The 25,818-nt window shown below is 45.0% G+C and overlaps 1 protein-coding gene across 3 annotated transcripts in view; it reads left to right on the top strand.

Annotated features, from left to right (window-relative positions):
- The window catches only part of LPA1 (tetratricopeptide repeat (TPR)-containing protein), a 34,219-nt gene extending 10,274 nt beyond the window's left edge, over positions 1 to 23,945 (top strand). For all 3 annotated transcript variants that reach the window (XM_087689122.1, XM_087689123.1, XM_087689124.1), the window contains 2 exons: positions 3,905 to 4,001; positions 23,444 to 23,945. In XM_087689122.1, the coding sequence (XP_087545248.1) occupies positions 3,905 to 4,001; positions 23,444 to 23,518 (172 nt within the window). In that variant the 3' untranslated portion in view covers positions 23,519 to 23,945. The remainder of the gene's footprint in view (positions 1 to 3,904; positions 4,002 to 23,443) is intronic.
- The last annotated feature ends 1,873 nt before the right edge of the window (positions 23,946 to 25,818 follow it).

The following is a 25,818-nucleotide window of genomic DNA, read 5'->3' as shown; positions in this document are numbered from 1 at the left end:
AGAGTAATTCAGTTTAGTTTCCCTAAACAGGTTATGAAGGATTGAACTTTGAGTTTTTAGTGTGGCTCGTCATATCACAAGGATAAGTCCCACTTGGATCAAAAGGAACACTCCCACCTGGATCAAAAGGAAAAGAGTCGATTGGATTATAAAAATACTTGTGCCCAACTTCTTCCTCAAGATCATTATCTTCAGCATTGGGTGCAATTGCATTAGCTTCATCAATCTCATCTTCAAGATCCTCAAAGACTAACATACTCTAAAGTTTGGCTTTTGTATTTTTGTATACACACTTTGTGGCATGCTCAGGTATATACTTTTACCCACACTTGAAACACAAGCCTTTTTCCTTTCTTTCCTTGTAAAGGTCCATAGGAATAGACTCAGGATTCATGTTGACTGAAATGGATTTAGACTTGCTGTCCCCTTGTTTGAAGTCAACTCTAGGATTGCTTGCTGTCCTAAAATTACTTTGAGGTTTTGAAGCATTGAATGGTGGATAAGTTGGCACCCTTAAGCCTCCATTTGGCGCATGATTGCTGCCATAAATGTTACCAACTTATCCGTGTCTTAAAATAGACCTTGGCTGTCCAAAACCAAGGCTGAAATGAAGACTCTCTTCTATATTTCCTTCCATAGCACTTCGGAAGCTCAATAGCTTAAAAAGAGAAGTAGGGTTTTGTACCATGACATCAACTAATAAAAATGGCTCTAAGCCATATATATACTTGTGGAGCTTAGCCTCATTACTGATGCTCTCTACATACATGGTTAGGTTGAGAAATTGGTTAGTGTACTTTCTTACACTTAGGTCTCTTTGCTCCAAACCATACCATCTCCATGCCAAATTCTCTTTTTCAAGAGGGGAGACAAAGACTTTAGCCACAAGTGTCTTAAAAGCTTCCCAATTCTCTACAAGTATGTTCTTCTTTTTAATATACCTCCACCAAGTATGTGCAAATCCCTCCAAGTGCAAGGAAGCAAAATGGATCTTCATGTCATCAGTTTTAGGAAATATGTGAAAGTAAGATTCCATTTTGGAGATCCACTCCTCTAAATCAGATGGTAAAGATGACTGACCATTCCACCAACTTGTCAATAGAAGCCTTTTTTTGAGTCGTTGAATCCACTAATTTCTCAATAGAAGACTTTATTTGATCAGTAGATAAAACCATATGCTCCACTCTTGATAATAGGTCCATATGACGTTGATGCCATTGTTCATGTGCACACAAGGTATTATTAAGTGCACTGATTTCTTCATATTGTTAAGGCTCTTCAGGGCTCTCTTGGGGTACACTCTTCAATATAGAATCTCTGATTTGTTGAGCATAATCATCCTGGACCTTATTTTTGCCTTTATGCCTTGCCATAATAGTGAAGTCTTGTAGTACCCTCTGTCAGAAAAATTGCTATAACTTGGGCTAGGAAACTCTGATTTCAAAACTTTTTAGTTCAAATCAAAGCTAAGAATGCCCTCTTTGAGATGAGCTATAGTAAACTATAAAAATTTTAGGATAGAAAATTCTGCAACTCAATCTTTGAGTTTGAACTGTCCAGGCTTGCTCCCTGTTTTAACCAGTGAATGCCTTGTTTCTACGCTGTAAGTTAAAATAGTAACCTCGAATGGCTACCAAACCCTGTAAAAGACTGAGTAGGACCTTTGGGCACCCTATAGTACATGCACCTACACTTCACTAATGAATTTTGTAACTATAAGGGCCTGTAAGTGCCCTACAATGTCCTGTAAAGTCCATGTTTCACTTTGTTTTGGTCTTGAAGGTACTTGAGCCTTTGAAAACTCTTGAATCTTCAATTCTCCACTCACTGTACCTGTGCAAGGGACAAAATAGTAGAACAAGCTCCCTACACGAGCTCCGAATCACCAGGAGGTGGGCAAAGTTCCCCCCAGGTCGGTTGGTTGCACCCCTTTGGGATCTTCAATAGTGAGGGAGGGTCACCTCTCTTTTATCCCACTATCTCCCCCAGCATCCACCTTTTTCCTCGGTGGGTATATCAATATGGAAATGACATTTTACTCTAATCAACCAGCATGAAATGGATTTCTGAAATATTCATTCAGTCTCTTTTATGATATGCAATTGGATGAAATGTGGAAAAATTGGATAAGGAGAGGGTCTTACCAAGCAATTCAGTGACTCATTGATTGCTAGTACTTACGCTTTTACAATATTTCAACTTGGGCAAAATAATTTCTACCAAACAAATCAAGGTTATGTATCAAACTTTGTAAATGATATCCATGATCAGATATGATTGAATCAATGCTAAAATTCAATGAAATGGGTTGAGATTAATAGGAATAATACTAATCTCTGATCTATTGATTAATTTAGAGAATTAATTGATCAATAATATCTCATTAACAAGTGGAAAAGCATTAACAAGTGGAAAAGCATTAGCAAGTGGATTATTGAGAGATTTTAGAGATTAAGCAAGAGAAATACCTTGATTAAGCTTGAAAAGGATGGTATATGTAAGCTCCAATCCCTTTAATCGAAGAATTCTCTAACCAAGATGATACATTGCCTTCCAATTGCAATGTCAAGTACCCATGTAACATTTTCTTCAAAAAACATGTGCATTATTGATCCAATTCATCCGAGTCATAAACCAAGTCAATAGATCATATTTTCATGATCCCTAGTCATATTCCAAGTCATATATGATTCCCATAACCAGCACCTGCTTTGATGACAAGTTCCACACAAGATTCTTGCCAATCTAACATGAGATGCAATGGATAGGAATTGGAAAGCTTTACATGAAGTGCGTTGCTGAAAAGAGTGAATAATATGAAAGAGGAATGGGATAGGGCAATACTCAAAGAAGTAACTCACTGCTCATTAGAAATCCATGGTTAGGCAAGTGAGAATGAAGCATTACAATGGATTTAGGTGATTAGAACTGAAAGGTAATACTCAATTGAAATAGGGGAACCTCTAGGTATTAAAGATAGGCTTCAAGATTAGTGTCACAAGTTTGAAATTGCCCATCTTTTATCAATCATGTTGTGGAAACTTCAAGAAATGTTCCTTTTGAGAAAGGAAACGTATGATGATAGTTGCACAAAACAAGCAATGCTCTTATTTGTATACAGACAGACCCAACAATGCACAATTAGTATATGGCTATATGATAAATACTACATGGCAACAATGCCACTATGTTCTCATAGATATTCAGGATCCATTCTAAATGTTGCAAAGATGTTCTCATAGATTTTCAGGATCCATTCTAAATGTTGCAAAGGTGTGATTTTCTTGATTTCAATGCACCTTACTAGAATAGAAGCCAAACTTAATGAAAAGAGATTGTTATTTATCTTTTCAACTGGTTTATAACAAATGTCCATAAATTAAAGCACCAGTCAGTCAGGAAGGCTTTTATATACTCCATTATCTTGAGGAAACGGATTGTTGGGACAAAGGAAAACTTAGATGTCTAAGTGGAAATAGATAAATAAAGGTTTTTACACCTTTTGTCAGGCTATGGTGGCATCAACGGACATGTTATTGTACAAGGTTGATAACCATCATGAGGCACACCTTTCTTCAAGAAAAGGAGGCCCAGAAAGAAGGGCTAGCTAATCAAAGCCTGATCATGGGTCTCTGAGGTGTGTGATACCATGGTCTGCTTTCAAATCTACACCAATTGAAGCTGAGCTCTTGTGGGAGATGGGACATCTAGTGTGGGCAATGGTTATAGAATGTTGTTCAAGTGTACGTGTAATCAGGTTCTAAGTCTGGTGTTGTTTAGGGATACATGCATTACATGTAATATGATCATGACCTGTTCGTGCACATTCTTTTGCTTAAATTCTCTCTTCGACTCTTTATTTGCTAATGATCCTCATTAACAGTTCCTTCTTTTAAATTTGCAGTTGGGTTCAGGAGCAACAGGAGGCAGAGGGTTTAAAACCTAGAGAGGATGTGTACATTGTGCTGCGACTTGATGGCCGCATTCGAAAATCTGGAGTTGTATGTGCTCTAGCATCAACTTTACACACTATTTTGTTTTTCTGGCTAAATACTATCATACAGGAATGAACAAAAGGTTGCATATGTGTATGTACATTACATGCAGTTTCCAGCTACTTTGGTAGGTTTCAGTTTTTGGACAAAGTTCTTTACTGTTGAAACTTGTGTTGTGTTTGTTTGCTTCAGAGGTTACAGTATCTTTTATGTATGAGAAAGCCGTTTTGGATGAACTGGGACATATTACATCTGTCTTTCTTCAGATCCAGTAGTTGTTAACAGTTCCTATGCCTCAAACAGTTTGACTTATAAATGTCTGATTGATCAGTGAAGTTACTACTCCATCTTCTCATTGCTGATAGTTTGACCACAATGCATAACCCACCCTAAATGATGTAGATAGTGTTTTGCATCCCAGCATTAGTGAGCAGGCGGTGATGTGGGTTGATACTGCTGGCAGAAAGTCCACCCATCCCGCCCGCCCGCATCAAATCCCCCCCCCCCCCCCCTTTTTTTTTATGTAAGGTCTCGTAGCTTTACCATGACGTTGTTGCCAGAGTCATTGGTTCTTGTCTTTCTACATCTCTTTTGGCCCACTCTTGCATGCCTAATAGTAATTCATGCAACTTTGTATCTATGTCCACATTTGGAAGTTGCAGCATCAATTGTCTATATTTGCTAACATATTCCTTCATCTTACCTTGTGCATGCTGACAAACCTTGGCCAGCTTGGTAGGAAAAGTTGTGTTTAGACCCCCAACTTGTAGTGCTGCAGGCTCTAACTAGCTTGATTGAAAAGGTTGCGTTAAGATCCCGCTACTGAGTCAAAGACCTAGACCGGTGGACACTGACCAGCTTGATAGAATGAGCGATGTTAAGACTTCGGAATGAGTCAATAAGCACTACCCTTAGATTGCTTAGGACAACAATCCATTGTGTGGGGGTCAGTGTAAGGGCTTTGTAGCTATACCATGGCGTTGTTACCAGAAACACCTATGTAGGGAGTAGTAGTGACTTTGAGCCCTGCTTGGTTTCCACTTTAAGTGTGATTCCCTTTTCTTAGTGGTGAACCCTCATATGTGCGGCGTCACGAGGGTGTAGTTTTGGGATGTGCCTATGTTGTACTATTTCTTTCATTGAATAATACAAGAGTATACCTTACTCTCACATATTGCTGTGTCGAGTAAGTGATTGACTATAGGTGCATCCCCATCCCCCCCCCCCCCCCCCCACCCATACATGTTACGTATCTTCATGGGACTTCATGGTAAAACCTGTCATGAGGCACAAAAAGGCACAACAGAATGGCACACAAGATATATCAATAAGGAATCTTTGTATTCATGATATATCAAAAGGTACAACATTGAGGCATATCTCAGGACTACACCCTCGTGATGCCACACATATGAGGGTTCACCACGGAGCATAGGGAATCACACGTAGAGTGGAAACCAAGCTGAGCTTAGAGTCACAACTACTCCCTATATAGGTGTTTTTGGCTCCTACGCCATGGTATAGCTACAAAGCCCATACCCTTACACTCACCTCCGCTTAATGAATTGCTGTCCTCAACAATTAAGGGTGGTTTCTTGACTCATTCCGGGGTCTTAACATAGCCTATACAATCAAGCTGGTCAGTGTTTGCCGGTCTAGGACTGACTCCTTAGCAGGGTCTTAACGCAGCCTTGTCTATCAAGCTGGTTAGTGTCTACCGCACACTGACTTGGAGGTCTTAACATAGCTTATGCTATCAAGCTGGCGAGGGTCTGCCCATCTAGACTTGGTTCTTTTATTGTTTTTCATTCTAATCCACCCTCGACTCAATTACATTTGAGGAGTGGAGGCTTCATAGTCCTAACTTGAGGAGGCTTGGTGCTTATGGCTTTGCATACCAAGCTTTGTAGGCGCGATCCCATGTTGTCGCGCTGTCGGGGTCAAGGCGTGCCGGCGCGGTAGTTGCCATGTTGTGCCATGCCTTGAGGGAGGCAGTCCATTGAGTAGCTCCTTACGTCGAGCCTCCCTTTCTTTGTGCCGTAGCCTTGGGTCTTGGGGACTTGGGTCTCTTGGTTTGTTTGCCAAGACGCTTCGTCCTCATCACCAAGTCAAGTACTTGGGCTGTTTTCTTTGGCCTCTTTGCCGGATCCTTCTTGCTTGCTTTGCACTTAGATAAGCTGGTTGGTTCAGCTTGCCTTTCACACAGAAGGTGCGGTCTTGGTGCATGGCACCTCTTTGGCTCTCCTTAGCCTTATTTGGAGTTGAGGTTCTTGGCAGGGAATGGACTAAGTCGTCGCACTTAGGCCGGATTTTGAGTTGTGGAAGTAGTTGTATCTTTGAAATTCTTGGGGTGACGTCAATCTGTGAGGTGCTTGGTGTGTCACAGATCCATAAGATTGGGATGACAACTCCTTGCATTGCTTGCGGCCTGAATGCCGAGATCTCAATCGTTGTTAGTATTGAGTATGGTCCCAACGAGTTCCATAGTCCAAAGACCTTCACCTTAAGAGTGAGTTGGAGAGGTCTCCAAGGCTCAACTAGCAAGGTTCCCTTTCGTGGCACTAAGTTACCTTGATTGGACCATATGGCGAGCACTCCCTCTTACTCTCCCTTCTTTGAGGCTTTGTCCTCAAACTCCTTTTCAAGATCATAATTTGCCTCTTCGGGCTCAAAGGCATAGCCAATGACTCCTTTGCTGAAGTGCAGTTGATTCTTACTTTGATCCGAGTTGGCTAGGATGGGGTGTGGCCTTGGAGTAAAAGCTGGGGTTGCTTTGTCCTTAGCCACGATTTGAGTGGGGAGGGTGGGGTTTGAAGGCATCTTCATTCTCATCTCTCATCTTGGCTTTGTTGGCCTGCCTCCATTTCTTGGCGTTTGGTTTCGCCTTCTTCCTTGTCTCATTCTCATTCTTTTCCTTCTCTATCTTTTGCTCTTTTTCTTCCTCCTTGTCTTCCATCCTTTCTTCTTTGGCCTTTCTACCTTGATCTATCTTTTCTTGCTCTTCTTGCTCTAGCCTATCCTCTTCCTTTGGCTTCCTAGCTCTCCATACTTGTTCTTTCAACTTGCTTTCTTGGTCTTTTTCTTCTCGCTCAATCTTTTTCCTAACTTTCTTCTTCTTGTTTTCTTCCACTTAGTTTCTCCTATCATGGTCTAGCTTCTTTTCTTCTTCTTGCTTCTTCCTAGCTAACTCTACTTGCTCTTCTATCTCTTTTCTTCTATTTTCTTGTCTCATCTTTTCCTTGATTTTCTCTGTGGCTCCATCTAACAACTCTCTTTCTTCTTCTTTCCTATCATCTTCTTCTATCTCATCCCATATTTTTATGATTCTCTCCTTAAACTCCTTTCCTAGCCTATCATCATTGCAGTGTGAGGGTTTGGTTGATTCTTGTTGTTGGGGTTGTTGGGGTTGAGGTGTTCCAAGATCTGGGCTGAGCTCCTCCTCCCCCTCTTCTTCTTTCTTCTCTCCTAACTCCTTTCTCTTTTCTTTTTCTTCATCTATATCATCATCTAAAGTAGAAGTGTTGGTTCCATATAGCGGATGCCTTTCCCTAGGTGCTATCGCCCTTCCATTCTCATCTTCTAATTCTATCTTTTGGTTGGCTTCGTTCCATTCTTCAACTCTTGGACCCTTTCAGCCCGCATCTGCTTCAAGTATGGTTTGGCCCTCTCTTTGGCTTCTTCAGATCCAGAGGTAGTCTTCACTTGTAGCTCCGTGTCGAGGTCTTGGGTTGTCTTTACTTGCCACAATCTAGCTCTCTCTCACACCATGATCAACTAGTAGTCAACCTATTCGAGGTCTTCATTGAGGTCTTTAGCCTTCTCTTTGAGATCGTCCAGCACGTCGGCTCCTTGGTGGGTCTTACTTAGTATCTCGATGGTTTTTCTTGTCTGCTCGATCATTTTGAGCCATAGCTCTTTCTTCTTGTATGTGATTTGAGCCATTGACATAGCTCATCTTCCTCTTCAAAGAAAGTGTCCTCCCACAGCCTAAGCTCTTTCCAAGACATTTTGAATGGTATGCCGCGCGCTCCTATCACACTACGGCTCCCTCTCAACTTTGTTGGCACATCAGGTTCCCTTCCAATTTTCAGCAAAAAACTCGCTCGGAAGGGCGTTGCGATGTGGCGCGTCGGGCCATGTAGTGTCGCGTCGTGTTGGGGTCGTGTCGCGTCGAGGTCGTGTCGTGTCGTGTCGGAGTCGTTGCTTCGCATTGCGTGACGTGTTATGGTAGGATCTCCTCCTCATCCATGAGTCTGCTCCCCTGTTGAGCTAGTATGCTCCGTGCTAGAGTTGTTTTGATACTAAGTGTTACGGACCTTCATGGGACTTCATGGTATAACCTGTCATGAGGTACAAAAAGGCACAACGGAATGGCACACAAGATATATCAATAAGGAATCTTTGTATTCATGATATCAAAAGGTACAACATTGAGGCACATCTCAGGACCACCCCCTTGTGACGTCGCACATATAAGGGTTCACCACTGAGCATAGGGAATCACACATAGAGTGGAAACCAAGCTCTACGCCATGGTATAGCTACAAAATCCATATCCTTACACTACACAACAAAACAACAAAACCCCCCCTCCCCCCCCCCCCCCCCCCCCTCCCCCACAAGCTAATTCATGTCAAACTAACTTTTGCTCAGTAAAGAATCTTGCAAGTATCTCATGATATTGGTTGTGAACCTCATGGCATGGTCAAAGACAATGTTTGGAGTCTCCAAATATTACTTGAGGGATCTCTAATGTGTCCTATTCTCCTGCATTAATTATGTGAGTAGCGGAGCTTCAAATATCTCCCAAACATTTAGGCATGCTCTCCATTGAAAATCAATTGGCCCTTGGACCTCCAAGATGTGCAGTGCCACCCTATGAGACTTTTGATAAGTTCATAGATCTTTGGCTGGGATATGGTGGGCTCTAAAACCTGATTGCTAGGAAGAGTGGCCACCAAAGGAGACTCCAGGACAATTGTCATTGTGGATTTACAATTAGGTGTGGCGATAGATGAAAAGGCTTGCTCTTTGTGGGGATACTTGAGGGGAAGATAAATATGCTTGGGCTCCATGGTCTTTGGTTGCATGGCTTGCTCGGTCATTACTGTACTGCTTGCTTGGCTCTCAATAGGTTGAGAGGAGCGGTGTTGAGAGGGTGTCAGAAGTGGTGCAGCAATGGAAGCGTAAACATAAGTTGTAATAAACTGTTGAAACACAAGACAAAAGAGAAAGGGAAAGAAAAAACACAATATTGATGAGAACTCAGATGTATGCTCAGGAAATGGAATCCATATACCAAGACATGAGACAGTACAGAAGCAATGTGAGTCTCTGGTTGTGGAGGCACTAGCACATGCTCCCTCTCTCCAAGAACTGTCAGGTGATGAATGAGTGTGGAGGAGGGAGCCTAAGAATATATAGGCCAAATAAATGCCAAAAATATGATTGGTCAGCCAATATTAAATGCTGGCCAACTGGCTGCAAATAACACCAAAGCACAATAAATGTTGGTAAATAAAATGCCTAAAATATCTCTGTGCCCAGCTTGCTGTACCACATGTACAGACTCAACCATGAATTGACTAATCTGCTAACACCCTCCCTTAGATCATGGGTGATTTGATACAACACAATATACAATGATCATGTCGCATCATAGTACATACAACAATGTCCATCATAGTAGAACCATGGATACCCAAGTAGTGGGTGCACAAGCCACCACCAAGGTGCCTTGGAGAGAACTTGATGTCGATGTCAATCGTAACAACTTCTGAGGATAGAGAAGATCATAGAAGCTCTCAATGTTTGTCAACAATGCCTATGATGTAGCATACGTGACCATCCTGTCACCAATGCCACAGTGCAGAAATGACCATGAATTTCCCTTCTTTGGCCAGACTGCCAAACTGTCCCCTCATGTGAGCTCAAGACGAAAGCCACCTGCTCTCTGTCATGTAACCAGCCCATCATGAACTCGGATGTCAATCCCAGCTCCAGGATTTGAACCTGCTAGACTTCGTGATGCGTCAAGGACGTCCCTCGTTGGATCCTGTGCATTTGTATAGAAATATAGATGGGGCACAGCTATCCCATCTCACCACTCTCTCACACTCCCTCTCTGGCACTGGAGAGTCATGAGGGATGACCTCATCACTACCACTAGAAAGCAGTTGAGGAAGGGGCCACCAAGCCCTTACCACGATCTATAGAAGAGGATTTCTTCCGCGCCTTGGACTTCGCCTTGGCCGAAGGAGCTGAGTTGGAATCCAAGGCAAATGATGACTCGTTGGAGGAGTCCGCATCCCACTTCGTTTGCTGCTCCTTTTTCTTCCTGGATGCTGCTAACTCTTTGTAGTTCTTTCGTAAATGACCCTTCTTGCCACAGTGGTAACAATGGGCCTTTGACTTATTCATCTTCAAACCTCTCTCGGAAGCTGCAAGAGTCTCACCTAAACCTCCATAATGTGACGAAAGCCTCCCCTGCAGTCGCAAAGTTGTCTCACGCTCAAGTAGCATGGAGGATATATGAAGAAAACTGACAGGAGTTGTAGATGTTTGCGCTCTTAAAGCATTCATCACTCCATCAAACTCCCGAGGAAGCTTGTAAAGTATCATACCAACAAGATGTGCCTCTGATAGGGCAGATTGCATAATGCAAAGCTGGTCCTGGAGTTGGGTAACTCGAAATAGGAATGATTGGATCGTATTTTGGGTTCAAACATCAGTTGCTAGAGTTGACCATAGAGAGTAACGGCCCTCATGGTGGAAGGAGCCTCGTACATGAACTGCAACTTCAACTATACGTTTGAAGCTATCCTATAGGAGGTGACCGCTGGTAGGACTTCTTTGGAAATACACCGAAGTAAGGAATCATTCAAATCCCATGTAAGCGTTGCCTCCTCATGGTTGTCTTCATCAAAATCAGATGGAATAGGAGAAGGTTGTTGAGGACGTGCCATAGCTCCGCCAACCACGTATCATAACCGCTTTTGGATAAATCAGGCCTTCATCACCACACTCCACGTGTAATAATCAAGTCCATGGAGCTTGTTATCAGTGGATGTGCATGGAGGAGCCATTTGTAGAGGATTGAGAAAAGAAGGGATTTGGAGAGGGAACATAGCCAAAACACAAGTACAGACTGCAAAAAGCAAGAGTTCACATACAATATAATCCAAAATTTGACCAAAATAAGACTAAAGCTGTTGTGAAAAGTCAAGAAATCAGTCAAAAACTGCCAAAAACAGCAAAAACAGCCTGATAATGCATGTGCCCAGCCAGGAGGAGATGCTGAGGCACCAAAACGCAGGCAGAAATGGATGCACAGGCTATACGGATGCTGATGACAGCAAAAAACGCAGGCAAAACAGGTCTCCTGGTTGGTAGGTAACAAAATGTGGTAGAGAGGTTGCTTAGTAGGATAAAAGTGTGAGTGTGCGCAATGGAAGAAGGAACACAAACACAGAGAGAGAGAGAGAGAGAGAGAGAGAGAGAGCAGAAAATGAAGGAAGAAATATTGCACTGAAATGAATGGTGGATACAAAGCTGTGGATTGATCACTCCTTGCACGCAGCCCAGAGCATTAGTGAGGGCACTAGTTCAAGCTAGAAAAGATGGCAGCACTAATGTTGGAGAGGAGAGGGAGTAGTGTGTGCTGAATTTGCAAGAAGAAGTGAATGAGAATGACTAGAGGGGTTGCTATATATAGCCCCCAATCTCCAGATCTGGCTGACGTGCTGGCGGCAGCCCAAAAATTGGCCGACTATCCAAGAAATGGACCGACTGCATAGGAAATGCCCTAATTGGGGAGACTGCCATCCAAAAAAGAAATGCATACTAAAATAGCAATACCCTAAGTTGATAGAGCTCCTCTGTCTCTTGCCAAACTTTGACAGGAGCTCACAACCAGGAGATGATAGATCGACATACAAAATAGGGTAGGCTAGCACCCCCTCTCAAATCCTGGGAGGGTTCAAAGACCTAACAATCTCATGTGATGAAGCAAAGAAGCATGAGTCAAAGGCTTTGTGAAGAGATGCTTTGTGAAGAGATCAGTTGCATTGTCCGTCGTGGGACAGTATGCCACGGCCAACTCCGAATCCACAATCCGCTCTCGAACATAGTGGTACTAAACCTCAGTGTGCTTCGTGCGAGCATGAAACACTGGGTTCTTAGCCAGAGCAAGGGCACTCTGGTTGTCCACGCGTAGCTCTGTAGGTCCTGGTTGTGGAAAGCCAATTTTTGCCAACATACAACAGAGCCAAACTGCCTCCATAGCGGTCGAATATAAGGCCCGATACTTAGTCTCTGTAGAAGAAAGAGCCATAGTAGGCCGCTTCTTGTTGCTCCAAGAGACATCTCTTGATCCAAGGGAAAATGCATAACCTGTAGTGGATCGTCCTGAAGCCACACCACTTGTCCAATCAAAATCACTCCATCCAGAAAGAGTGACCCTCCTCCATACATGATCCTGTAGGAACGAGTCCCCTGTAAATACCAAAAGACACGCAAGGCAGACCTCTTGTGATCCTGTGTGGGAGTTTGCATAAAAGAAGATAACAAAGCCACCACAAAAGACATATCTGGCAGAGTGTGGATAAGCCAGATAAAAGAGCCAACAAGGCACCTATAACGGGTGGGATTAGTAAGGGGAACTCCATCTGCAACAAGCTTGGACTCAGGGTCCATGGGCAAGAAATAGGCCTATACTCGGCCATACGAAACTCCAAAAGAAGCTCGGAGATGTACCTATGCTATGAGATAAAAATGTCTTGTGCCATCTGATAGATCTCTAGTCCAAGAAAGAAGTGGAGGATCCCAAGATCCGTCATATCAAACTCCAACCGAAGAATAGTCCAAATGTGATTCACCTCCTGAGTGTTGCTTTCTGTAATGATAAGATCATCAACATACAAAATCAACAAAACACAACGGCCACTCACAACCTGGAAATAGAGGTTGGGGTCATGATTGGAGCGATGGAAACCACTTTGCACAAAGAAGTGGTCAATCCGTCAGTACCGAGCACGAGGAGCCTACTTCAGGCCTTAATGGGCCTTCTGCAACTTGTAGACATGGTCTGCCTTTCCCTGCACAAGAAAACCGAGAGGTTGTGAAACATAAATCTCCTCCTTAAGGACACCATTCAAGAAGGCAGACTTGACGTCTATCTAATAGACATGCCAATGGTGGTGGGCTGCAAGAGCCAAAACAACTCGAATAGTAGACATTCGAGTCGTAGCAATAAAGGTCTCAAAGTAATCCAATCTTGCCTATTGTGCAAAACCCTTGGCAACAAGCCTAGCTTTATGCTTGTCCAAGGAACCATCGCCAGGATACTTGGTCTTAAAGACCCACTTCACACCTATCACCTTCCGGTTCTGGGGACGCGGTACAGGCTCCCAAGTCTGATTTCACTCGATGGAATCGAGCTCGTCTTGCATAGCCTGTCTCTAAACATCTTGAGCAAGAGCCTCCTCAACTGTAGAAGGCTTGGAATCCTTAAGAATCTGAGACATAAGAGCATAGTTCACATAGAGAAGACTATCCCGCTTGGGCATGTAATCGAATTGATCGGCGTGGACTTGCAGGAGTAGTAGGAAAGTGAGAAACATCGGAATCCTACATGAGTTGCCTGTACCATCGAGGAATCTTAAGCGATTCCACTTGTTGCGAGGGAGACTATGTAGCCTCCGGACCTTGCAAAGCACCTGTCTGTGTAAGGGACGCCCCCTCACTAGGGCAAGGTAGATCCTCCTCATCGAAAGAAGGCTCCCCCTTTGACGGTTGAGTATACCTAGAAGACTTTGGAAAGAAGGTTGAAGGGATAGTAGAACTCGACGAAGAAGAAGTCGCATCTGTCAAAGGTGGAAGGGAAGCTGGAGTAGAGGGTAAAGGAGGAGGGTTAGGAGGGGGAGGAGCAGAGGACGATGGAGTGCTAAGAGGCAACCTGGAAGGAAGAAGAGGGATAGAGGGTGGGGGAGGGTCATTTGATGACAAAGTACCACTTGTAAGAGAACCATCAATACGATCCTTGGAATAGTACTCCTTAAAGTCCTCCTCTGTCATGTTAGTGAAATCTGGTGAAGGTGGAGTGTCATCCTCCTCACCGAGTCCATAATGCTGTTTCAGGGCCTCCAATGATGGAGAAGTCTGATAAGACATCATAGGAACTGGAGAAGAAGGTGTTTGGGACATTGTGATTCGGTTATGGGCCATATTGTGTGCCTCGCACAAAGACTAGCTCTCCACAATATCTGCAGGATACTCTTTACAAGAGCATCGGCTTTGATACCATGTGAAGGAAACTGCTAGGGTTTGCACTGAGGACACACAGTGTACGACCACGACAGAAACACAAAGAGACAGACACACACACAGAGGGCAAAACTCAAACCCTAAATGCAAAACTCAAAACTCAAGCACAAAAACTCAAACACAAACAGAAGAAGGGAGAGAGAGAACATAACTCTGAAGTGAATGAATGCTGTAAATGAATGTAAGAGTGTACAGTGTGCTCAAGGGCATAGCAATGTCGGAGTGTGACGTCCACTGAAGACGGATCCCAAGTCTGTGACCACCAGTCGGAGTGTAGGAGTGCTGAATAGTGAATGACAGCAGGCTGGTCACCAAAACGCAGCAGTTTGGAGGCTGGAAATTGGTAAACGCAGCAGCGTACCACCGATCAGAGGCTGGAAACTGTGCACAATCTGCTGTAAACAGTAGGTTGAAACAGTTTCCAAGAGTGTCAAGGCTTGCAATGCTGAAAATGCAGGCTGGCTGACCTTGGAGATAATGGACAGCAGGCTGAACAGCAGTTAGGGACAGTTTGGAGCAGTCCCCAGCAGCTGAGAGCTGTCGCCTACAGCAATGGACAGGCTGAAGATAATGTGGCTGCAATCGATGATGGCTGGACAGTAGATGGAGGCGGGCTGCAGGTTGGAAACTGGGCGCCAACAGTAGCAGAGGGTGTGTGGGCTGGGGTAACCTGCAAACAAGGATGATAGCTGAATGGGGGCATCTTGTCTATTTATAGATGTGGAAGGGCACCCCAAAAATTAGGGTTTCCACTAAACTCTCTCGAGCCGCTCCCCGTTTAAGGGTTTCCAGTGAACTCTCTCGAACCGCTCCCCGTTTTAGGGTTTTACTCAAAAAGAGCATTTTTAGTGTGTTTTGGGGCTGTTTAAGAGGCTAATCAGCAAGTAATGCATATTTTAGCTCAACACTGCTTATCTTAATCTTCTATGTCGTTGGGTCGTAGAGCCGATAGCCCTTCGTGATCGTGTTATAGCCCATGAAGATAAGCCTCCGCGACTTCGAGTCGAGCTTCGTCTACCTCTTCTTCTTTTCCACATGGACATAGGAATCACATCCGAAGATGCGAAAGTGAGACGCGAAAGGCTTCCTCCCAAAGAAAGTCTCATAGGGAGTCATGATTTGTAAGGCCGAAGTCAGAGAACGGTTGCGGATGTGAACCGTAGTAGCCACCGCCTCCCCCCAAAGGGAACGAGGAAGACTCCGATGCTCCAACATCGATTAGGCCATCTCCACCATGGTCCGATTCGCACGCTCCACCACACCATTTTTTGATGGTGTGTTCGGATGGGAATACTCCATCCGAATACCATGATCCTTGCAAAACCAAGAGAAGAGGTGAGAAGTAAACTCGCCACTGTGATCAGCTCGTATACCACGAACTTTGGTAGTAGTTTGCATCTCTACGAACACCTTCCACTTGTAGAATCGAGAGTACGCATTGCTCTTGTACTCCAAAAAATATGGCCATACATAACGACTGAAGTCGTCAACAATTAGTATCAGATACTTGGCCTTCCCTAGGCCTCGAGGCCATGCCCATAGGTCCTCAAAGATTGGTATGAATCAACTTTAGTGGAGAAGAAGCTCTCCTGGAAGCAACCTGTGGGGGTGAGGTTGCCTATGCTGCTTGCCCCTTAAGTAGTTGGGCCATAAAGTGTGAAGAGGAGGAAGTCCTTCCACCATCTTCCTCCGAGAAGCCCGCCGAATTGCATCAAGGTTTAGATGCTCGTAACGAGCATGCCGAAGCAAACCCCTCGTAGCTAAGGCTGTGAGCTTGTAGAGCCCACCCTCCTGCGCACCTGTCCGAAGAGCTGCACTTGTAGAAGCATCCTCCCAGTGACCGCATCTTGGGTGAAAATGACTCGGGTACCTAGCTGTGTAAGACCATGGACAGACAAGAGGTTAAAACCCAAATTAGGTACATAAAGAACTTTGGCAGAAGAAGACCGCCTGCCTGAGAACAAAGCTAAAGTCCACATGCCTCGAACATGGACAGTAGAATTGTCACAAATGGTGATAGTGTCCCCTTTGGAACGTACATCCTGAAGCCAATCCTTCTTGAAGGTCATGTGAGAAGATGCTCCGTTGTTCACAAGCCAAGGCTTCTCTTGAGTGGTAGAAGTGAGGGCTGTATACTCCACCTCAAACAAATGTACGAAGGCAAACTCTGTGGTAGCGGGGGTAGCCGGTAGCCTTCAAATCCTTCGAATCCTTCTTCTTTGGCTTCAAATGAGGGTACTTCTGCCAACACTTCTCTTTGGGGTGAGTGCCCTTCTCACAGTGTGGTCACTTGGGCTTCTTCTCCTTCAAATCCTTTTGGTCCTCTTCCTTCTTGTCCTTGGCCTTCTCCTTTTGCTTCTTCTTCTTCTTCCCGCCACCTGTATCTGCAGTAAAAGCCTTGGTGGAGCTAGAACCACTTGCCCCCACCTCTCCGAGTCACTTGTCATCCTCCAAGACAAGCGGTGAAAGCTCCTCCCATAAGAGTTTCTCGCGGGTTCTCAAGGTTATAAGGTTGGTGTAGAAGACATCGAACCGAGGAGATGGCAGCTGAGTCAAAAGAATCATAACCATGTCTTTAGAGAAGATCTTCCATCCAAGAGAGGCAAGCTCACCCCTCATATCCTCCATCTTTGTGATGTGTTCCTTCATAGAAGGAGAAGCATCAAGACTGAGCAGCCGCAACTTCTTCTCAAGGGAGATCTTGTGGGCAAATGCCTTGTTCGAATACAAAGACGCAAGCTGCAGCCACACTACCCCCGTAGTCGGCAACTTGCGAACATGTATAAGAACAAAATCCTGTAGACTCATAAAGAGAAAGCCCATACATCGAAAGTGTCAAGGATGCACTCACCTTGCACAACCATAGGGAATAGTTGGAACCATCCAACTTGTCTTCCTTGGGAAAGGAAAGGAGAATGGGTACTTGTGTAGAGGGAATCAAGGAAGGCATGCAAACATCCGATGGATGCTTCTCCTGTTAGAGATCAGTGGCCTGGTCGGATTGCACAGTCCACAGTCCAGTCGGACTGCCACGTGGCAGTCTGACCTGCTGCAGTACAGTCGGCTGCATTTAATGCAGCCGACCTACATATTTTGGCGCTCAATTCCTGGCTATTTATAACCGTGATTTCCAGCAGTCTCCTACATTCTTCTGCTCGCAGACTACAGGCTGGAGGCTCGTGCAGATTCCGTCTCTGTTCGCAAATTTTAGACAGGAGATCGTGCAGACTGCAGCGGACCTCGAGGTGAACAGCAGGTTGCATCGTCGAGGTGGAGACACGCAGTCCAGCGCACTGCGCCCGTGTATATATCTGCATATCTTTGTATACATCACACTTTATACAGCAGATCTTCATCTTCCACTGTCTCTTTCTCTCTCTCTGTGTTCTCTCTCTCTCAGTCCTACGCTTCCGCACCGCTGCACTCTGACATGGTATCAGAGCAGTGTAGAAAGGCTGATTGAGTGCAGAACCAACCTGAAGAGGAGTTTCTATCGTGACACAAGGTTGCGTTTTTAGCGTTTGAGGGCAGGCAGGAGGGCTGCGCCTCGGAACAAGGCTGAAGCGAGCGGGGCGCGCGGGAAAGGAGTCTAGGTGGTGGATTTGCTGCTGTTTTCTGCTGTTTGACGAGGAGGAAGTTTGAGTTTTCAGCTTTCAAGTGCAGGTTTTGCTTTTTCATCGCCTCCGGCGGGTGAAAAAGTTTCGGGACACGGAAGAGCCCTAGCAGGCTGCGTTTTCACAGTCAAAGGGGGCTGCTTTTGTGTTTGTGAAGGCATTACAGGTGAAGATGTGTACAGAGATTGACTTGGAGTTTCAGACGATTATGGACCGGAAGATGCCTGTCTTACTGGCTCTTCCCGCAGATCAGAAGCTCGATGGCGACAACTACCGCATCTGGCGCGTGATGATGTTGGCCATCCTTGAGTCCTACAATTTGGCGGAGCTTATACAGGAGGAGATCGACCAGCCCTTGGTGAGAGATGAGTCCAAACTCTCTTCCGATGCTCGTGCGGAGTTGGCCAAGGCATAGTCTCACTGGGGCAAACTGAATGCCAGGATTCGTTCCTTTCTTTTTCTGTCTTGTACTACAGCCGTGATAGCTCACATCGAGCACTTGATGGTGGCTTGGGATATATGGCTGGAGCTTGATCAGATGTATAACCGGATGACCCTTATGAAGCGGGTTTCTTTGGAGGTACAGATGTGGACCTTGTCCGTGAACAAGTCTTCTTCGTTGCGGGAGCACATCAACAAGCTTAGACAGCTTCAGATGCAGGTTCAGAATGCGGGGAAGCCGATTTTCTCCGAAGACATGGCGATCACACTCTTGTCCCAGTTGCCGCCACGATTCGGTGCTTTCTACTCCGCCCTTATTGCTTTGGGGCGGGAGTCCACTCTTCGGTGGGAAGAGTTGGTTCCTATGGTCTTGGACCAAGAGGAACAACTAAAGGGACAGAATGCTTCCAAGTCGGAGGCACTGACAGGTCAAGCCTCTCAGAAGAAGGGAAAGGACCAAAAGAAGAAGAAGGGGGATAACAAGTCAAAGAAGGATAAGGACAAGGACAAAGAATCCACATGCCATATTTGTGGAAAGACTGGCCATTGGAAGAAGGATTACCCTGACAAAGACAAGAAGGACACCAACAAGGACACACGAAGGATTCTGGAGCGGTGGCTGCACCCTCATCAGCTGCATTTCTTCATCTAGCTGTCATTGAGGACTCTACACCGAATGCTTCTGATGCTGCGATGACAGCTCTCCAGGCTCAAGAGTGGATCGTTGACAGTGGTGCCTCCCGGCACATGACTCCATCAGATGGTGTTGCCCAGTTGCGACCTTCGCGTGGGCAGATTCTCATTGGAGATAGCTCTTCAGTGTCTATTGCAGGACGGGGTGAGATGCAGTTTATTCCAGATGGACGTGGTGGTACCCATACCTTAGAGGTCTTGCATGTACTAGGTTTAGGGTATCATTTACTGTCAATTCATAAGATTTGCTTCCTTGGACTTTTGGTGGAGTTTGACAGTGATTCGGTGCGAGTCCTTGATCGTGCGTCTAGGAAGGTTCTCTCATCTGGATATGAGGAGAACGGCATCTACAAATTAAAGTCTTCCACCTCCCTCTCTACTCTTCTTCTTATCTCTCAGACATAGTTAGAGCTATGGCATGCTCGGTTTGGTCACCTTAACTACGATTATCTTCGGAGGGCGTCACGTGGACAGCTTGTTTGAGGGTTGCCGGACATAGTGGTGAGCCAGCAGCCATGCGTCTCCTGCATTTGTGGGAACCAACATAGGGATGTCATTCCCCACAAAGCTTCGCGGCGGTCTACTTCATCGATGGAGCTTGTATCTACGGATCTTTGTGGCCCTATGAGGAACGAGTCCTTGTGAGGGAGCTCGTACTCTATGTTGATCGTAGATGACTACAGCAGGATGATATGGGCCTATTTTTTGGCATTGAAGCCAGAAGCTTTCTCCCACTTCAAGGATTGGCTTCTCTTTGAGGAGAACCGATCAAGCCGGAGATTGAAGACCTTGCGATCCGACAAGGGTGGTGAATTTGTTTCTAATGAGTTTGCTCGTTTTTGTGCAGATAAAGTTATTCACCAGGAGTTTGCTAATACCAACACTCCTCAAGAAAATGGCATTCTTGAACGGAAGAACCGAAGTGTGATCGAGGCACCATGATGGAGCACCGACAGACACCTCAGTTTCTGTGGGCCGAGGCTGTGGCTACTGCAGTCCATATCCTTAACCGATCTCCCACTTCGGTCGTTGAAGGGATGACACCTTTTGAGGCTTACTTTGGGACTAAGCCCGATGTTTCTTATTTTAGGGTCTTTGGGTGTGATGCCTATGTTCACATTCCCAAGGCTCATCGTCATAAATTTGAAGCAGCTTTCCGAAGACAGGTATTTGTTGGCTACAACTCCCAGTCCCAAGGCTATCGTTTGTATGATCCCGTCAAGCGGGATGTGTACACCAGTCGAGATGTGCGGTTTGTGGAGGTTCCGGCCATACCAGCCGGTGAGGAGCATCCCGTTCTTGGAGATCCAGGGGAGAGTTGGGCTCCCGCTACAGTTCCTTTGAAGCCCGCGCCTTTTGATTTTGATTCTGTTTCTGTTTTTGACACAGAGTCTACTCTTCCACCGGTCACCCCCGAGGAGTTACCACCGGTGGATATCCCAGAGTCTTCAGCTGGTGGAGAGAGATGAGGAGAGGTTCGGCCTCCTCCTCGTTGGGCCCGTGACACACTCCGTGATTCAGGGATTGAGGGGGGTCTTGAGGAGTGGGGACCGCAGGATGGTCCGCGGCGGTCACGGAGGCACCAGACACATTCTACGGAGCTTGTTTGCTCTAACTATTGTTTGATGACCCGTGTTATGCAGGATCGAGAGCCCACCTCCGTGAAGGAGGCTTTACAGTCCGCACCATGGAAGAAAGCTATGGAAGCCGAGTTGGAGGCTGTTGAGAGGAATGGCACCTGGTCACTCGTGCCACACCCCCCGAATAAGAAGGTGATTGACGTCAAATGGGTCTTCAAGACCAAGTACCTTAGCGATGGTTCTTTGGACAAGCACAAGGCTCGCCTTGTTGCTAAAGGTTTTGCACAGCGCCCACGGATTGATTGTCATGATACTTTTGCCCCCACTGCTCGTATGGCGACTATTGGAGCTGTTCTTGCCTTGGCTGGCCATAGGAGATGGCCTGTCTACCAGTTGGATGTGAAGTCGGCCTTCCTCAATGGTGATCTGAAGGAGGAGATCTATGTAGAGCAGCCTCGTGGCTTTGGATCTTCAGATGGGAAAGTCTACAGGTTGAAGAAGGCCTTGTATGGCCTCAAGCAGGCTTTGCGTGCATGGAACGAGAAGATTGATTCGTTCCTTCAGTCACAGTTGGGATATCGGCGTTCTAAGGCCGATCCGCAGCTTTATGTACACACTTCCGAGGCTGGTTGTGTGCTTTGTGTGTTGTATGTTGATGATTTGATTGTCACAGATGATCATGCACAGAAGGTCCAAGAGACGAAGGCAGCTTTACATCGGACGTTCGAGATGACGGACTTGGGTCTACTCCATTTCTTTTTGGGCCATGAGATTTATCAGTCTCAGAGAGGGATTTTCATCTCTCAGCAGAGATATGTACAGGAGCTCGCACTTCCCCAGGCTCTACTTCGGAGACATTCCAGATCCCTCAGGCTTCTGCCCCGCCCAAGCTCTGAGAGGGGGTGTTAGAGATCAATGGCCTGGTCGGACTGCACAGTCCACAGTCCAGTCGGACTGCCACGTGGCAGTCCGACCTGCTGCAGTATAGTCGGCTGCATTTAATGCAGCCAACCTGCATACTTTGGCGCCTAGTTCCTGGCTATTTATAGCCGTGATTTCCAGCAGTCTCCTACATTCTTCTGCTCGCAGATTACAGGCTGGAGGCTTGCGCAGATTTCGTCTCTGTTCGCAGATTTCAGACAGGAGATCGTGCAGACTGCAGCGGACTTCGAGGTGAACAGCAGGTTGCATCGTCGAGGTGGAGACACGCAGTCCAGCGCACTGCGCCCGTGTATATATCTGCATATCTTTGTATACAGCACACTTTATACAGCAGATCTTCATCTTCCACTGTCTCTTTCTCTCTCTCTGCGTTCTCTCTCTCTCAGTCCTACGCTTCCGCACCGCTGCACTCTGACATCTCCGATGGTGCCTTCACAATAGATAGAACCCTCTGAGATACATGGATAGAAGAAGGATGGGTTTGAGGAGACTCATCCTGTCTATGATCGCGAGACTCCCAATAGTCAGGTCTCCATTTAGAGGAGTGATGAGAAAGAAGTTCCTCCTCTCAAAGTCTGAAAACTGGTAAGACACCCTTCAAACCTGTAATTACCAAGCAATCTGCAACAGAAGACAAGCAGAATGGGCCGCTTGGTCAAAGGAGACCATAGTAAATGCTGTCTCCTGCACAAGGAGAGAGAAAAACTGCCGCCTGTCCTCCAGAGGAAGTCACTTCCTTGTTAGGTGCTGTTGCAGACCCTCAGAGGGCTGCGTTTGATGGAAACGCAGGCTGCAACCACCAAGAAAGCTGTCGCCTCCACCACTAGGAGTGCGAGAACAGAAAAATGCAGGTTTTACAGGTTGCGTTTCAGCTTGGGGCTGCACCGCCTTGGGCTGCAATGGGTGGAGAAGGGGCTGACTGGCTGGTGGGTGTCCTCTGCAATGGAAGCTCTCCTCCGTGCTCTCAGTTGGACAATGATACCGTGTGAGTGCGCGCAATGGAAGAAGGAACACACACACAGCAGAAAATGAAGGAAGAAATACTGCACTGACTGAAATGAATGCTGGATACAAAGCTGTGGACTGATCAGGTCTTGCTGCAGCCAGCGTCAGGAGGGCAGCAGATCAGGCTGGAAAAGATGGCAGCACCAATGTCGGAGAGGAGAGGGATCAGTGTGCTGAATTTGCAAGAAGAAGTGAATGAGAATGACTAGAGGGGCTGTGCTATATAGTCCCCAACCTCCAGATCTGGCCGACCTGCTGGCGGCAGCCCTAAAACTGGCCGACTGCCCAAGAAATGGGCCGAGTGCATAGGAAATGCCCTAGCTGGGCAGACTGCCACCCAAAAAAGAAATGGATACTAAAATAGCAATACCCCAGACTGATAGAGCTCCTCTGTCTCCTGCTAGACTTTGACAGGAGCTCACAACCAGGAGATGACAGACTGACATACAAAATAGGGCAGGCTCACAAAAAGCAGCCTGGTGGATTTGCTCTTTCCCCCCTTAACTCACAGATCTGAATTTGTGTTTAAAAGGGTCCTCTGCTGTTGATGATGAAGTATTATGATCAGCATTTTCTATATCCAGGTTGTATTTAAGGTCAATGGACATGATTGTGGTTCCTTTGCCAAATCAAGAGCAATTCCAGCATGATTTACTTGGTTAGTCAGGCTATATAGGATTATACTGTCAGTTCACACATTTGAGTGCTTTCTTTATGTCACATATATCTTAACAACTAACCAAAGCAATCATGTGCAGGTCACAAAGTATAATTTGGTGGTTATATGACAAGACCCATCTGATTAGGACTGACATGCCATTGTCTTTTGTTTCATCTTACTTGGTTGCAGGGCATGCCTGACTGGGAAGAGCTGATGAAGGAACTTCCTCCTTTAGATGCTCTTGTTAGCAAGCTTGAACGATAACACAAGCTACTTGAAGTGGAGGAATATGTGCATGTTTGGAGTATACTGGTTTTCAAGGGTGAGGATACGGATACAAACTTGCCAAGTCTTGCAGAGTCTTGTGAATTAGATAAGAGAACATTTATTCCAGTGGAGAAACAAAGCTTCATGTGAGCAAGTGTTGCGGTGGTTAGGGATGACCTTAGCATTCCAGGTGCCTGTAAATACTTGGAAGGGTTGTCGGTTTTGTTATCATGTTTGTTGGAGGTCGAGAACAATGTTCCCCTTTCTGGTCCCACTGTGCAGGACATATTAAAGTATTAGTCATTTTGTTCAAATCTAGATTTGAGCATCTAAGAAATTTGACGTTCCTGTATTGTGATTATCAAGATACCATGTAACATCTTTTAGAATGTCTTGGCAGTATTGGAAACTGATTTGTATTTCAGGAATGTCCCGAGTAATAATGCAGTCATATTGCTATTAGTAATCTAAATGCTAACATATTTGAATACAAAGCAGAATCTCAGAGGCAAGACCAATATTTGAAATGATTAATTGCAACATTAAGTTTTCCTAGATTATTGGTGGGAAAGTCAATCTTATTCGCTGATGTGGTAAAAGAGTATCTCAAAAGATAAGGCACTGAGAAGGTGTGCCGTTGTGGGTGATGAATCAGGGACCTCAGGCAATTCACACCCCCTCCCAATCAACTGGGCTGCTGCTTCTTGTCAACAGGAGTTTCTCAATTGGAATGCAATTGACTGCCTAATTGTGCATCAAGACATAACAAGGGATTGTTATATGCATGCTTTCAGCAACAGATCTAAATGACAAACCATATCTTTCTTCTAAAGCACAAGTGATTTTGAAGGGGAATTTTGGCATCACCAGCTGGTGCTGTATCGTCTCAATTTTAATTCTCAAAATCCCGTGGTTGCAGCTTCCTTCTATGCATTCCAAATTTCTAATCTTAGTTTTTGGGGGACTATTTAAAATCGTGACTTGTTATTAACTTCGCTTGCAACAAGATACTTTGAATCAACCATCTCTTATTGGTTTTGTAGTGTGAGGTATCCTACCTATGTATAGGAGCCATACTGGTGTGGCTCTACGCCCCTTGGCTAACGTACGGAGGAAAGGCTCCCAACTTAGGAGTGTGTCTTATGTCAAGGGAAATTAGGCTCGCTTGCACTTGGCTTGAAAGTCAGCAAGAGCAATTGATTGGGCAAGCAAGAGATGAGAGATATTTTATGTAAGGGGAAAATAGACTTGCACTTGGCTTGAAAGTTAGCAAGAGCAATTGATTGGGCAAGTTAAAGATAAGAGATATTTTCCTTGGCATGAGGCAGTGATATTCATTGTGGTTAACTTAGGCCCAACAAGAAACACTCCAATGTAAACATCTCTATTGCAATTGCCTTCGTTTCAAAGAGCTTTGGCAATTGAAAGGGTGCAAGTATTGGGAGGTCGAAGTCTGCTACAGTGCTTTGCAATGTTATACCGTTTGGGGCTCTCTACCAATTTCACATATAAGGTTGGATTTTCAACCAATGATCTCAAAATCATCCCTTTAGGAAGATACGATTTGTTGAAAAATATGTTAAATGGATTTTGATATGCACCAATTGTATGTCATTGGGCTTATGGATATTAGAGCTATTGGCAAGTGTAGGGATGCAAGTAAAGTAGTAAAGATCATAATCATGGACAAGGGTTTTGATATAAGAGAGGTTGATCTTATTGGGGGTAGGATGAGGTTGCTTCGTAATGAATTAATGTGCTTAGGCATTGTCAGCCTTTAGAGGCTATTCAATGCCATTTGTTCGTATATAATTTAAACATTTAGAGTTTCCCTTTAAGGGTGATGTTGTCTTTTTGTCATGAGAAAGTCCAAATAGGTCAGCTTAGAATTTCTTTTATTTACATACTGTGACAAACATTGCAACCAACATGTTTGAATAGGCATGTTAAACTAGTTAGTAAAGTTTGACTTTGTTGTTGACACATATTAGTGAAAATTCAATATGTCATGGCTTACATGTACTTTAGGAAAAATCACATTTGCTTGAAGAAATAAGAATGCCATTCTATTGGTAAGCAATTTATAATTTCCATTGCTTATGTTGTGAATACATGTTTGTATCAAATGAAGAGAGCATGTAATTGGGCGTGCTATGATGGACTAGTATTTTAAGTCTTATGATTGTTTGTGAGCTTTGCTAGAGGTCAAATTTGGTTGATGGATTTCACTTCTTTTATGTGTCAGAGAGGGAGAGAGAGAGGGAGAAAAAGAGATGGAAAGAGAGAGAAAAAATAGA

This window comes from Lygodium microphyllum, chromosome 12, assembly GCF_053477565.2.
Source record: "Lygodium microphyllum isolate KBCC chromosome 12, Lygodium_microphyllum_v1.1.10, whole genome shotgun sequence".
In the NCBI taxonomy this organism is placed as follows: domain Eukaryota; kingdom Viridiplantae; phylum Streptophyta; class Polypodiopsida; order Schizaeales; family Lygodiaceae; genus Lygodium; species Lygodium microphyllum.
The sequence above is the reverse complement of the archived record's forward strand: the minus strand, read 5'-3'. Positions and strand labels throughout refer to the sequence as shown.